Source organism: Anticarsia gemmatalis, chromosome 11, assembly GCF_050436995.1.
Source record: "Anticarsia gemmatalis isolate Benzon Research Colony breed Stoneville strain chromosome 11, ilAntGemm2 primary, whole genome shotgun sequence".
In the NCBI taxonomy this organism is placed as follows: domain Eukaryota; kingdom Metazoa; phylum Arthropoda; class Insecta; order Lepidoptera; family Erebidae; genus Anticarsia; species Anticarsia gemmatalis.
Window position 1 is genome coordinate 2,568,029 of NC_134755.1, and position 14,765 is coordinate 2,582,793.

At 38.2% G+C, this 14,765-nt stretch overlaps 2 protein-coding genes across 3 annotated transcripts in view; one reads left to right on the plus strand and one right to left on the minus strand.

The window, feature by feature from the left end:
* Positions 1-440: 440 nt before the first annotated feature.
* LOC142976390 (E3 ubiquitin-protein ligase RNFT2) lies at positions 441-9,666 on the plus strand. Of its 2 annotated transcripts, none has more exons than XM_076119706.1 (6): positions 441-736; positions 958-1,299; positions 2,402-2,568; positions 3,084-3,351; positions 3,817-4,032; positions 4,358-9,666. In XM_076119706.1, the coding sequence occupies exons 1-6, from the start codon at positions 539-541 to the stop codon at positions 4,589-4,591; spliced, it is 1,425 nt and encodes a 474-aa protein (XP_075975821.1). In that variant the 5' UTR covers positions 441-538; the 3' UTR covers positions 4,592-9,666. The 2 variants fall into 2 exon arrangements, with proteins under 2 accessions (XP_075975821.1, XP_075975822.1); XM_076119707.1 differs by having other exon boundaries at positions 2,414-2,568.
* A 144-nt stretch (positions 9,667-9,810) lies between these two features.
* Positions 9,811-14,765, minus strand: part of LOC142976389 (E3 ubiquitin-protein ligase RNF19B-like) — a 51,344-nt gene continuing 46,389 nt past the window's right edge. Inside the window, exons 4-8 of the mRNA XM_076119705.1 lie at positions 12,246-12,360; positions 11,823-12,028; positions 11,504-11,645; positions 10,964-11,409; positions 9,811-10,858 (exon numbers count right to left, since the gene is read on the minus strand). Of these exons, the coding sequence (XP_075975820.1) occupies positions 10,428-10,858; positions 10,964-11,409; positions 11,504-11,645; positions 11,823-12,028; positions 12,246-12,360 (1,340 nt within the window). The 3' untranslated portion in view covers positions 9,811-10,427. The remainder of the gene's footprint in view (positions 10,859-10,963; positions 11,410-11,503; positions 11,646-11,822; positions 12,029-12,245; positions 12,361-14,765) is intronic.

Consider the following 14,765-nt stretch of genomic DNA (forward strand, 5'->3'; position numbering starts at 1 on the left):
AAAGATCTGTTTAACATAATATATGCCCAACTTATTGCTCATCCAAGGTTTCGAGCGTAAGTAATACCTTTGTCTGCTGTTGCATTCACTTACGGTAAGTGTAAGAAAATTACTTAATTTTATTTGAGAGATCAATTGAAAACATTAAACCACACGTTTGGCGTAAAGGTCACCTCGCCACAAAAGTGGGTTCGAATCCCACCCAGGACAAATATTAGGAATCAGTAGGATCGAGTGGGAGGTGTCTACTAAAAGATATTTAGTTATATATTTTATAGTAATAGGATTCAATACATTGGCTTTACGCGTTTATGTTTTGTCGTAATTTTCTGATGACTTTAACTGAGTCGAATTAAAATTGTGAAGTTTCTGAACGATATTGCCATTTGATGTGGTTTTTAAACGTAAACAATACAGTCATTCTCTAAATGTCAAAAGAGTTGACCTTCGTACGATATGCTCATAAATATTTGGAAATGTTAATTTTTGCACCAGGATTTTACATAAACCTACTTTTATAGTTACTTAGTTTACAGTGATGGCTCAGCCAAATCAAGTTACAGTTGATATCGAAGATGAAGAGCCGGCGGAGGCAGCGGCGCCGCGTCACAATGCATTGCACAGACTCGATTCTGTTTCCAGGCCAGCACCTCCAACTAGAAATAACTTAGGCTTCGGAGACCGCCTTAATAATGTGTTCAGAGAGATCAGACCACTCGTCGAACATGCGCGGATGGTATGTAACTTCCAGTTATTATAATTCATGTATTGTTATGATGCAATGTTGATAACAAAAAACAATAGCCTTGCTGTGTTTTTTGTACAAATTACCAAGGTTTCGATATATTCTTCGGACATTATTGTAATGTCATCAAAATTGTCACTACATTTCATAGTTTAGTCACAATTGAAACATCTTGAAGTGAATAAACAATGAAATTAAAATGGACTTTGCAGGGCAACAACGCGCGGCTTTCTCTCCCTACATGGCTGCCTAGAAACACGCCAGCTACACATCAAATAGTGGAAGTTGGGTTACAAAGACCACAGAGTTCTATAGCTCATGTGAACTTAGGTCCTACAGCTCAGACTTACATTGTGACTGAGAGGGGGACTCCCCCGGCGCAGCGGTCACAGTCTACCAGTCATGGGATGAGTAATAGTGCATCAAATGACTCTAACTTGTCAGAGCAGGGCCAGGAGCAGCCCGAGATCAATGTGTCGGTGAACCCGGCAAATAACAACAATATACATGATAATGCTGACAATGATAGTCAAAGTGATGATGGAACACAACAGGTTTGTTTGTTTCAAACTGTCTAATTAATAATTTCTATTAATTATTTATTTGTCAATGAATGGCTGATCTTTTTATTAAAACCAACTGGTTAATAGCAAATACTACTAAATCTATGATAAGATACAATCAATTAAAAATTATAACATTAATGCTAATATGTGTATTAGAAACCCTGTATAGGGTGTTTTCAAATATAGGTTGAGGTAAAGTTGTAAGAGGAAAATATTTATTTCAACGATCCCAATTGTTGTGGATACTTTCATATAAGATAAATATTTTGTCTGACACTAAATCATATTAAATGAGAATCTAAATAGGAACAAATATTTGTACTTAGGTTGATGAATCATCATTTTATCTATGACTATATTAAAATTCTTCACTGAATGATTTAATACTAAGAAATGATTGTGTAATTTAAACATGTATTAGTCACCATATCACTAAAGGTAAGGTAACCACATCACTATAGTAAAAGAAATGATCAGGTCAAATGCAAATTTCTATTGCTTGACCAAATTATGGATAAATCAAATTATAATCCGTCAAAAAAATAATATTGACACTGTTAATGCAATTCGTATCAATGTGTACAACAGAAAATCTGTCACATCAACATGTTTTTGGTCTTTCATGCTCTGATTGGGCCTTTTTAATATAATGCTCTTGACTAATCAAAGAGCCAATAAGTCATAGTTCATTTGAATACTAACACCAAGTTGTAAAATGGACTTTGTGTGACATTACACAGGTACACTCTCTATTCCTTTATTCTCATAGTCATAGTGATGGGATGGCTAAGCCGACACGACCAGAGAAATGTCAGGCGCAGGACCGAAGGCTTTCCGTGCTCTCCGAGGCAAGCAGTTCTGCGACCTCAACTTCTGCACTCCAAGCAATCTCTAAAAAATTTTTAACAGAAAACTCATAAAATACATTTTTGGCCCGATCCGGGATTCCCACCCGAGTCCTGTTGCGCGGCAGTTGCATACACTACCGACCACGCCACAGAAACAGTTGTAGAAGTGATGAAAGTTTAATATATTGTTAAATTAGTTAAAACAAGTTACTAGCTAAAAGAACCACAGCATTATATTGTAGGAGTTGTTTCAGGTGGTGGATGTGCGAGCGACGCTGAACCTACTCATACGCTACGCACCATTCTACTTCATACTGTTCATTAAGTTCATGTACGATAGCCGAGAGGGGATCTTCACTTTCATTATACTGTTCTGTACATTTACACACAGTAACAGTCTGGTTAGGAGGTGAGTTGAAATGTGATAGATTGATTTATATGGTACATGATAAATGTGTCTGAATATAGCAGCAAGTTATTGTAGAACGGACAATATATAATTATAAACAAGATACTGACATAGGAGAAAGCATCCATCTTTTCGTCATCTGTACTATTCCCTTGCATTGTGTATTGTGGCTATATTCATACACACAAAGTTATCTGGCACATGTTATAAATATTGTCTTGAAATGGCAAAAAAATGCCTATTTTCCCTTTTACTTTATACTTTTGATACAATAATAGTCACTGTAGGTTAGCATTTGGTAAACAAAGGTAACAATATCATTCTTTAAGGTCTCACGTTATAAGAGACGAAACAAACATTTATTCAATTTGAACACTGTACAACTATTATGATTATTGAAAATTTGATTACAGAAATAGGAAATATTACATAAAAAAAATAAAACAAACAGCGCATATCGAAATTCCAAATGTTTTGATGTATTTTCTACAAAGTATATAATTTTCATGTTTCAGAGAACACGGCAAACAAATGAATCGCAGTATCCTAGCGTTATTCAGTGAGCTAGTGTTCACTAGTAGTTGTATCGTGATAGTGCACTTTCTGTTCGGCCACGGGAAGCTGTTGCCCAACGTGGTCATGTTCCCCGGGTACACGGACCTCGACGTGTGGGAGCTGTTGTGGCTCGTCGTACTAACTGACCTGATTGTGAAGATTATTACTGTTGACATCAAGCTGTTGGTCACCATGATGCCTGCGTTTATATTGCCTTTTCAGAAACGGGTAAGCACTTTTTATTAAGCTTTATGACCTGTCCATCTATCTATGAGATATATGAACATGCTGTAAAGCAGACCGTAAGGATTTTTTTTTTATTTTTTTTATTTTTATTTGTTGCTTTGTATTAATTTCTATGGTACTGCATCCACTTTAACCTGATTTTGTCCACTGGAAATTAATACAAAGTTACAAATCCTTACGTTCTGCACGCTCCGGTTCCGACGCAGTAGACATGCAGCTTAAAAGTACATGGAGAAATTGTGAGTCTCTGTTCTAAGAGTTAAGGGTTGTTTGTGTTAAGAAAAACAAAAAATATACAATTTCATCAATGCAGTCAAGCAATGCTGGATTATCCAGCATTGCTTTTTGCCATAGATCAGACATAAGACCTATTACTGTTCTTACTTAAATGCTAGTAAAAATGTTAAACTTGTATTTTTCATTAATAAATTAATTCTATGTTTTCAGGGTAAAGTATACTTATTCACGGAGGCAGTATCTCAGCTGTACCGGTCATTACTAACGATTCAGCCGTGGATCTTCTACCTGATGCAGTCGTACGAGGGCTCGGAGAAGATGGTGGGCATGTTCCTCACGTCCGTGTACGTGATCGCCAAGGTCATTGAGGTGCTAGTGCGGCTGCGGCTGTTCAAGAACGCTACCTGGACATTGCTGCAGAGTGTGGTGAGTATATTTTTTACAACATTTTATGTGATGTGAAGGGAGAAGGCCACTTTTAGTCGTGCAGGTTGCTGTTAATGGTTTTTTGTCATATATTGTTGCACGTATACGTTAGTACTGGTGCGGTATACGCATGTGTTTGTACAATAAAAACGAATACCTAAGTAATGGTGTGTGCATACAAGTTTCGCAAGATTGGGATTTAATAGATACACGTAAAAGTAGTAAAACCAGCACATATGTGTACTGAAAATACTCTACTCATTGCCATTGCCAAATTCATGAATCCCCACACATTTAAATAAAAATTATTTTCATTGTCCATCAGAATCTGGGTACAAAGCCTACATGCGAGCAGCTGCTATCAGCGGGCGACTCGTGTCCAATCTGTCACGACGACTACACAACACCGGTGCGGCTCGGCTGCAGCCACATCTTCTGCGAGCTGTGCATCTCGGCGTGGCTGGACCGCGAGCACACGTGTCCGCTGTGCCGCGCCAAGGTCGCTGACGAACCGACCTGGCGCGATGGATCTACCACGTATGACTTTCAACTGTACTAGCCGCGTAGTGTGCTACAACCTTTATGAAAGGACATTTGTAAATGTCTTAAGTGAGCATTTGAGGTACGGTTTTGGAATTTTTGAGTTTCTCGGTTTATGGGTAAGCGTTGACTAAGCTATCGGATAGATAGAGTGTCAGATAATGAATGAAAACAAATGTCAAAATTTCACCTGATTAGGTCATCGATGCTTATTCAAAAGTGGTGAAACTGTGGCTTATTTCTTGATACCTTGAGAGTATGGGTAAATGAGTTCTGACTGCAATTCATACTTTGATTTGTTGAAACATTTCGTTGTACCTCGTTGTTGGTCGGCATTTGCTTTGTCTAGTAGTTTCCATCACGAAAACTTAGAACACATTACGCAAATAGGAAATCAAATACATATTTAGAGGTAATCAACACCATTTTTATATTTTACTAATATTCAACTAAGTGCAAATCATGTAGATATTTTATAATATTACTTTATAAATGACAAAGCATATGCCTTTAAATTGGCTTTGTTTACGAGTACATAGTTGTCAGTCAGATGTTAAGATCATAGAAGGAAAAAGAATTCCAAAACTGTGAAACTCAGTGGATGAGTTCAATGAACTATTCATGTCTAAAATGTGCTCTTAATGTAACATAGCATTGTTATATAAATTCTTATGTCCCCAAACTCTGATTCATAAACTCTTACTGACTAGAAAATAATCTTAGCTGAGAGAAATAAAATATTTTGACTAATAAAACAGAAAAATCTACTCCTATAAAAATACTAATAAGCTTGTATCAATACCGTATTCGAAGAACTTTAAGTCGCTTTTCATAAGGTCTTTAAACTGTCCATTAATAAGTGTTTATGAATCAGAGATTAACCTTTTCACTCATTTCTATCCCTCAAACTGCGGATTGATAATCGAATTTCAGTGAGTAACAGTCGTTATGTGCTAAAATATAATATGTTATCGATATACTGATAACGTCGCTAGTAATGTATACTATGTATTCAGCAATACTTAAAAGCAGGATCTCTTTCTAACTTACCACATTTGAGATAAGGTGAAAAGAGACAACACTATTTTTAAGTGTTGTGAATAAAGTGATTAGTGTAAATTCCATTTTTATTGTCAATTCTTCTAAATTCTATTTTTAATTACAACATTTAGGCAATGTAAATATTGAAAGGTTTTAGACTTGCGGTTTTTACACATAATACTAAATTGTTGAAGGGATCTTAAACGCAATGAGAATTAGGTCACGATATCTTATTTTGTTGCCCGTTTCGATCGAATTGACAGCGGTCAGGGTTTGACTTACCATCCAGTTTATTCATCACAAGTAATAGCAAAATTATAGGGGTGAAGTAAAAATTACGGTCAAAATTATTTCGTCACGAATTTTCTGATAGTTTTATGAAGAAGCAAAGCGAAAAGGCTTTATGCACAAATGTCTAAGGCAATGGTTTTAGCGGTTGCTTTCGATGCATGAAGATACTGGCCATAAGTCAGTTTACACAACAGTCGGAAAACAAATAAGGTATCCTTTAAATACTTATCGTGTTTCAGACCCGTCCAGCAATTTAGTATTACATGTAAATATTTGTTGTTTTATGTATAGTGTTTATTATTATGTGAAGACGTCACTTGGTGACAACATAAGAGATTGCTCTGGCCTAAAATATAGGGATTCATTAAAATATGTACATATTGTAAGTACATGTAACATGTAAACCATTGGTAACGCCGAATTATATTTTGTTTTTTTATAAAAAAATATATGGAAAATGTAAATAAATATTTAAATGAAATATACTAAAATTGAAATGTTAAATCATGATAAGGTTAATGTATAATCTAACTCTTTTGTTATTAACCTTAAGAGCAGTGTTTTGTTTTGCTCACTCTTAGGACTTTCGAAATTAGTTGAAAAGGGATGGAAGATAGAACATTGCTTTTAAGAATGATATATAAAGAGTGTTTGTTTATTCACGATACACGTAAGAATGATATTTATATAAGTATTTATTTGGGCGGACAAAACTTGCTAAGTCGTCCAATATATGAATAGTTAACTCTGTTGGCTAGCTTAAAGACAATCATTATTTTAAAATTTATTATAATCATGTGCCGATTCTGCTATTCTATACATTTCTTTCTATTCTTCAATTTGTGAAAAGGACTCGAGTTAACACACTTTTTGATATTAAATGAATATTGCTTGGTCAGTAACGTGAACGGGTAAAAGGAAAAGAAAAACCTATCGACTTAATTGTATGTATTTAAGCGTATACCTGCGTGCACATGCTGACGTGTGTACGTATACACACTATGGCAAGCATTTGTCAAGTTCAACAAATTTAAGCCTTAATTCCCGCGTGGTTGATTTTTAACTTCATAATTAATTTGGCAGTCCTAAAAAATCTGTCCTTATCTAAAAATATAGGTAACTACCCATTAGTTTGACACAAAATCGGCACATCAATTTCTCTAAAATATAATGCTTTTTAGCAAAGATAAAATGCTTTTAATACATGCGTAAGTTAAATAAGCCAAATAGCGTAAATGTATGACAAACTATTGAATATTCCATACAAATATGTAAATAACAATAATTTGTAAGATATTTTATAAGCGTAATGTGATAATTCGAAAGCCGCGGAAAATACGTGTGAATGTTTGAAAACCTCTGTATGAGACTATGTACTTGTGAGAAGATTACTTTGTGAAAATTGTATTCAAGATTTACCAACTGTTCAATAGAATCAGGATAAACTGCCAGTTATTTACTGTAGAGGTAACAATGCTGCAAGTTTTATAACATATTGAAATATAATTTGTTTCCTGTCGACTTATTGGAATCTTTGTTTAGATTGTAACGAGGCATTGTGAAAGATTGTACCATGTAATAATATCGAATATCTAATACCTAGTACTCAGGTACATGGGAAGATCGGTTGGTTTAAATGAATACCTCTTTTATGTAAGGCCCTTCGTACAACAAGGTTATGCAATTCTTCAATACTCAACGATTTTAGTTTTCAAGTGACTACCGCAAATTCATTGAGTACACGGGTCGCGTCGGTGACATTCGTCCCGCGACTGGATTTGTATGGCGGTGGTCGCTTGAAGACGAAGTATAGTAAAGTAAAAAAAAACTTGCGTAGCCTTGTGTACAAAGGGCCTGAGGTTCGCCCGAAACCATTACGTTATAAGTATAAGTTGCACCCTAAAATATATTTCTATATTTATTACATGTGTGATAGTGTGGATGTAAAAGTGCAAATGTCAGTTTAAGTGAAGTGACAATATAAAGTTAAGTGTAATATAAATGAACGTTATTCGCTCTCTGTTCCACCACATGACTCTTTGCTTTTAGTCCCTAGATTAGGCGTTCATTCTTATTCTCTTACCTTCTATTCGTGGTGGAATGGACGTCCAGCGTCGCTATGTATACCTAAGCTATAATAAGGACAAGTTTCATGAAGAATCTTTGTAAAAAAGATTTAAGCATATTTTTTTACAAAATGCAAGATTAATATGCATTGCCTTGAGGTCATCAAAAGCGCGATTTTCCAACACTATCGATAATCGGATAGCTATTGAGAATTTTTGTATGACACTCAGATCAGCGCCTCTGGCGGGCGCTGTAGGATCTATTTTTGCACTACTTGTTAAATGTCAAACTCTGAAGACTCGATAGTACCGATTGTAGAGAATCGGGCTACAGTAATGGAGTCTGCAACGGTGACTTGATGGCTTTTTTCCAAAAGCAGTATAGAAGTTTTCGACATGATTCTTTTGAAATAAAGAGTCGCTGACAACTTTTGCGTGTATATTTCATATGACTTACAACTATTTACAAAATCAACATGAAACTTGTCTGAACTATAGAAATGTAATAAATTTATCTAATGTTTAACTATTTCGAAGCTATTATTGCGTCCTTAAATCATTTCACCTTAAAATGTATTGACATTCCACATCTCGTTATATTATTGCATATTGAACTAATTGTAACGTAGCTACTTTCATATTTTCATTACGAAGTGATAAAGTGTAGAATTAAAAATTTGTTAAAACTTCAAAAATGCTTTTGGTAACCGACTGAATTGTACGATTACCTAACTTTCAGAGACTAGTAATGACTGGATTATTTTTAGTATTTTCTTACCGTTCTGTGCATTGAATTAAAAGAGTTAAATCTTCTTTACAATAGATGAAATTGCCGCGATAAGTTTTACTCAGCCTTATATGCGTTTTACTGGGTGTATATTGTATAAAGAGCTTTCATAAAGCAGCGCTCGAGTTCGCGGCAATTTCGCCTCTTGTGAATAAGTCTTTATATATTTATGGTGAGCGCCGCAATTATTATTTTAAATTGGGTTAGTTAAATGGCTCTGCTTCTAATAATGCTGCACGATATATTCTTATTAATAACGTTACTCAATGATAGTAAAACGAGATCGAAATATTATATTGTGTAAATTGTTTTTGTTTTGTCTTAGACGCGATGTAAAATATTATTTATAGTTTTATACATGATATCTAAATTGTTAGACTTTTGTGATGATTGTTAACAAATGTATATCACTTGACTGTATGTGTCTGTATTTTTCTATAGATCTATGTTATAGCGTAGAATTTTATACTTCTCTCTTGAATCTTGCTTGCTTTTGCATAGAAAATCAAGTAGAAAATTGTAAACAGGAAAACGAATGTATCGATAAGTGATCGGCGACTCTGTTAGAGTTGTTTTTGCATATGTCTGAGATATAATAAATGTTATTGAAAGCTTAAGGTTCAGCCGTTTCGACGTGAAAGGGATAAACAAAAATTCACTTGTATAATATTAGAGATCGCGCTTTACTAGTTGTGTTGCACATAACTTATTATATAATGGTACAGACACATGCAGTCAAGTCGTTCTATTTCTGTCCTCTGAATATTTTCTTGTATTGAAATGTTTTGTATGAGTTTGTGAGAATTATTTAAGATTATGATGTTGATGTATAATGCGAGTGCCTACAGTTGACGGTAGGTGAACATTACGTTACAGTAGCATTGATGAGTTAATAAAATATTACATTAATTTATGACTTTTATTGCTTTACATGTCTGAAATTATTAAATGACAATGGATGATAAAGATGTTAAAGTACATGTCGAATAAATACAGTTGTACAATATTTATTATCTGAACATCACTCATATGCAGGGTAACTTAAACAACAAATAAATTTAAATCACATTTTATTCATAGTTTACACTTTATAGATTCACATAACATAATTATTATCGCTTAAGTTTACTTTTTGCCTACAAACGTGAAAAATTAAATAATTTAGATCATTAATAGTAATTATTATTCAAAGTATCACAAATATTGGATAGAGTAACACTGCTCTGAAAGCGCGAAGCATCTATCGTATATCTAGGACTGCCACCCTCCCAGGGTCATGGCTCGGGACTCCGTTCGTTCACACAAAACTTGCTACATTATCAAATAATTAAATCACAGAGTTGCTTCAAAGTACTAGATAATCACACGCGATTGGCACAAATCGTTAAATCAAAGTAGGTCGGAGGCCCTACGACGGGACGGACGAGGGCGAGCTCAATACGCGAGCTCTCCGCTCCGGACGTACGTTACATAGAATAAATCAAATCGAAAAGATATTACAGTAGGGTCGGCGCGACGCTCGGATATACTTCGTCGGAAGCGGATCGGTCGGCGGGCGCGGCGTCGGTCCCGTCGGCCCCGGGGAGTGAACACGCGTTCGATGACGTCGAGAGTACAATAGTGCTGCGTCACGGGCGGCTGGCGCGCCGCGGCTCGCGCCCGCACGTTCGTTACGAGCCGTCCCCGCCCGCGCTCGGCGTCCCCGCGCCCGGGCCCGGCCCCGCGCCCGGCCCCGCGCCCGGCGGGCTCGGCGAGCGCGGGCCCGTCCGGGTCTCGCACGTGGCGCTCAGCTCCGCGGGGCCCGCGCTGGCGCTCGGCGGGCCCGTCGCCGACGTGCCGGCCTCGGGGTCGGCGGGCGGCACGGCGGACCCGTACAGGAACAGGCTCCGCAGCTTGGCGGAGCGCGACGTGGACGTGGAGGGCAGCTCGTCGGGCCAGCTGGCGGCGCTCGTGTTGTCGGAGGCGGCCACGTCAGCCGTCACCTCGAGGCGCGTGGCGGCAGGCGAGTGGGTCTCGTGGCCGCCTAGCGACCCCGCCAGCGCGGCCAGGGAAGGGGCGCGGACCTCGGCGTGGTGCGAGCCGGCCGATAGCGAAGCATCCCCTGCAACAGGTGCATTAATTGTTATAATTTGTTGACTTACAGATATATTTAGTTCGTATAAACATCCGTGAGGACCTTTTTGATATTAATTGTGCACACACTTACCTATGCTAGGCTCGAGTCGGCGGGAGGCGGCGTCCTGGTCTGGCGCGTGATCCCGCTCGTCGTCGAAGTGCGGCGCGGAGGGAGGCGGCGCGCCGCCCGCACAGCCGCCCGCGCGGCACAGCGACACGGGCACGACGCCGTACACGTAGAACAGCAGGATGGGCACGCCGATGCCCACGGCCAGCCCCGCCACGAGCGGCGACACGAGCAGCGCGGCGGCCACGGCGGCAGCCACAGCAGCCCGGCGGCGAGGTGCAGGCGCGCGGCGCAGGCGGCGGTGCGCGCGGCGCCCGGCCCACAGCGGCAGGCCCACGAGCAGCGCGGGCAGCGCCACGCCCGCCACCACGGCGATGCCGAGCGGCGCGCCCGCCAGCGTGCCCAGCTGCCACAGGAGCTTCTTTTTCCGCGACCACGGTTTCTTACCCCAGAATGTACACCCGCTTGGACTGTAATGCGAATAAATTGTATTAATAACGATATGTTTACGGCAGAACGCTAAGTTGAGTGAAGAATATTAGTACAGAGGAAATAAATATTCACCTTAAGTAGTGCAAGTCGGAGACCTCTTTCATACAGAGCCAACAGAACTCGGCGCCGCACACGCAGCACACCATGTGATTACACGAGCCGTCTTCCACCTTCACGATCAGCACCGAGCACCGTGGACATGGCTTCACTTCACCTAAAAAGTTAAAAAATAAATCTATATCCATTCAAAAGAAGGTTTTAGTGGAGCAAAAAATCATCTGAACCCTGCTCTTTTCTAAAAGTGGATGTCATTAGGTTAAATTCATAGTGAGATGCGTTGATTTGTAGAATGTACAAGAACGTGGCAAAACTTATAGTAGTGGGTACATACCGTGGTCGATGTCGGGATGGGAGGGTTGCTGCGCACGGGGCGCGTGCGCGGCGTGCGGCTGCGGCTGGCGCGAGCGGCGCGCGGCGTCGCAGGTCTGCGTGGGGTGCCACGCCGCCTTGCAGTGGTAGCAGAACGACGCGCCGCAGCCCGGCGCCAGGCACGTCAGCTTGGGGCACGACGCGCAGCCTGATGCCACTACCGCGAAACTGCACATGTCATCATAAACAACATACTTTTAAGTTCGCTAATAACCCTCATTACTGCTAGAAGACTTCAAGCGTAGATCTGGAACTGTGTCATCATTGCCGTCCAAATAGGGAAAGTCAAGGGTCGACTATATCAAGATTGTTGGATCAGTTACTTGTAGTGACTGAACCTTGAAATAAGAGACTGCTATAATAGCAGGTTATGTTGTGAACGTACCTGCAGTCAGGCGCGGGACACCACCGCGTGTCGGGGTCCGCGGCGAGCGCGCGTCGCACGCTGAACTCCTCGTACTTGTCGTACAGCACCGGGTTGTCTACGATACGACGCACGTCTGCAACAAACACACAACAGACATAAGAATACGTAGATATTACTCTAAAATGGCTACCTCTCTTTTAGCTTGTATCTTACATCAGCTGGGATTTGTTTTTTATATACTTAAAGGAAATGGCGGAAAAGTTTAGTACAAATATGAAATCCGCCTATGGTCACGTATTTAACCATATTTAACACTGACCACAGAGATGTTATTTAGATCTTGGCAGAACTCTTAAGGATTAGATAATATAGTAAACAGAAGTGTGTACTAGAAAAATAAATAGGATTTCTTCTTTTGAATACAGTTTTTTCCTCATTTCGTTTGTTGTTGTAACGTAAAACGACTAACATCTAACGTGCCCTAGATTGAAATCGGGCCACCTAATATGTGTAGGTGTTGAACACGAGGAGTTTCCTCTCAAAAGAAAAACTTAATATAATTGAAAAGTATTTATTATTTGTGCTATAAAAATAAATATTCCATGAAAGAACAATTATTTATTATGAAAATATGTAATTTAAGATTAAAGTAAGACAACTGTTCTGCCGTAAATAAGCTAATTAATTAAAATGGTAAATCTAGGAAATAATAATGAATTTGGTTCTATTTGCAACCTACAAATACTTTAAAACCTGTTATTTCTATATGCGGAATATAATAAATATTTATGATAAAATAAAATATAATAAAATTATGATTGTCTATGCCTATATTTGTAGATGCTTCATCATCCGAATACAAGTTATACTCATTTATATGTAGATTGTATAAAAAGCGTTTAGTTGCAAGCACCAATAAGGCTGCTTAACACATTGATTATAATTATGTAACGATTGCTATTTAATCATACATCTTACACTATAAATAATCGTAACAAAAAAACTGTCGAATTGAGACCTCCTACATTTTTGATGAGAGAGAGAAGAAAAATAAACTTGACTATTAATCCTCATTGAACTTTCACTGCTTAACAGTAATTTTAGTAAAAAAAACCCGCAAAAAGAAATCAATGGCCCCTAGAAAATCCTGTTACAATATTTTTAATATTAATCCGGATGTGTAGTGAATGAATAACAGTAAATGTTGTTGAGCCAGCATCAAGCATTAAGCAATGTAACCGTGTGTTGTTGCAACACTCACTTGACACAAATACTTTTATTACAACTTGTCAGCTTTGCCTTTTGAGTTGCACTTCTTGATAATTGTGCGTTATTAATCACCTTTCGCGGAACTGTTGTATGATAATGCAATTCATTTGTCACGTGCACATTTCATATGAAGTTAAGTACAAAACTACTCAAAGCCTTATAAAAATTAATTTGAGAACAGTTTTCTTTATACCTCAGTAATAGCAAGGAATACATAAAATAGAAGCAACTTTATAATTCAAAATCTCGCTAGTTCCAACACTATGCAAATACTGAACAAACTCGTTATAAAACTTAATCTTGGAGTTCTTCAGTCTAGAATTTCAATTTACACCGCCCTAGTTGCATATATCGTCTCTTGAAAACACGAGAGTCGAGCAACGGCAAAGGGAAACCGCACGGTGCGATAGACCTAAGAAACTCGACAGCTCTCTTACACTAAAAGGGGTTATTTGATTTACAAAGTTTGTTTAGAGGTGTCGGCAAGTAGTTGCACAACTATTCGAATTAGTGGTTCACCTATATTGGGGATTTGCGGGGACTCAACCGCGAAACTACGAAACAATGAAGCACACGATAAATCGATGCCACAGCCATGTGAACACGCTTTCGTAAATTGTAAAATCATACGCGTCACAATACATTTGTGTAAATATTAATCGCAACAAAGACTGACACACAATTTGCAGTGGAAGTATCCCGGTCAATTCGTACGAGACAGATTGATGTCACGAATAAATTCGTTACATAAACCACTAAATTGCGGTCGAATATCAATTATTAAAAGACCAGTTTTAAATAGGAAGTTTTTGTATAATGCATTGTAAAATTTCTAAAAATGGATGCTAGTATTTATTGCTTGTATCAACATGTTCACAGGACACGTGTTGAATTTTAATATAAATAATATTATGTAAAGTTATCGTTATATCCAAGAATAGGTGTGACGGAGCGACAAATTCCTTTGCTTGTCGCCTATGATAGAACCATGCATATAAAACGGCAATTGGATTGTAACTCAGTAGACATAGATAGCAACAACTTTAATCCATATTATTTTATGTAAAAAAATCTCTTAAAACCGGTTACTATGTATTTCATTCAAATATTATCAGCATAGTAACACATTGAATCGTAAGGTTAAAAGAAAATAAGGTCTAAAACGAGATGAAACAAGTTTATCAACACTTAGCTGAATAGCGTAGGAATGGACAACATATAGGTAGAAAAAAGGATATTAATGACAAGTTCTGCAATGGATTGAAAAAC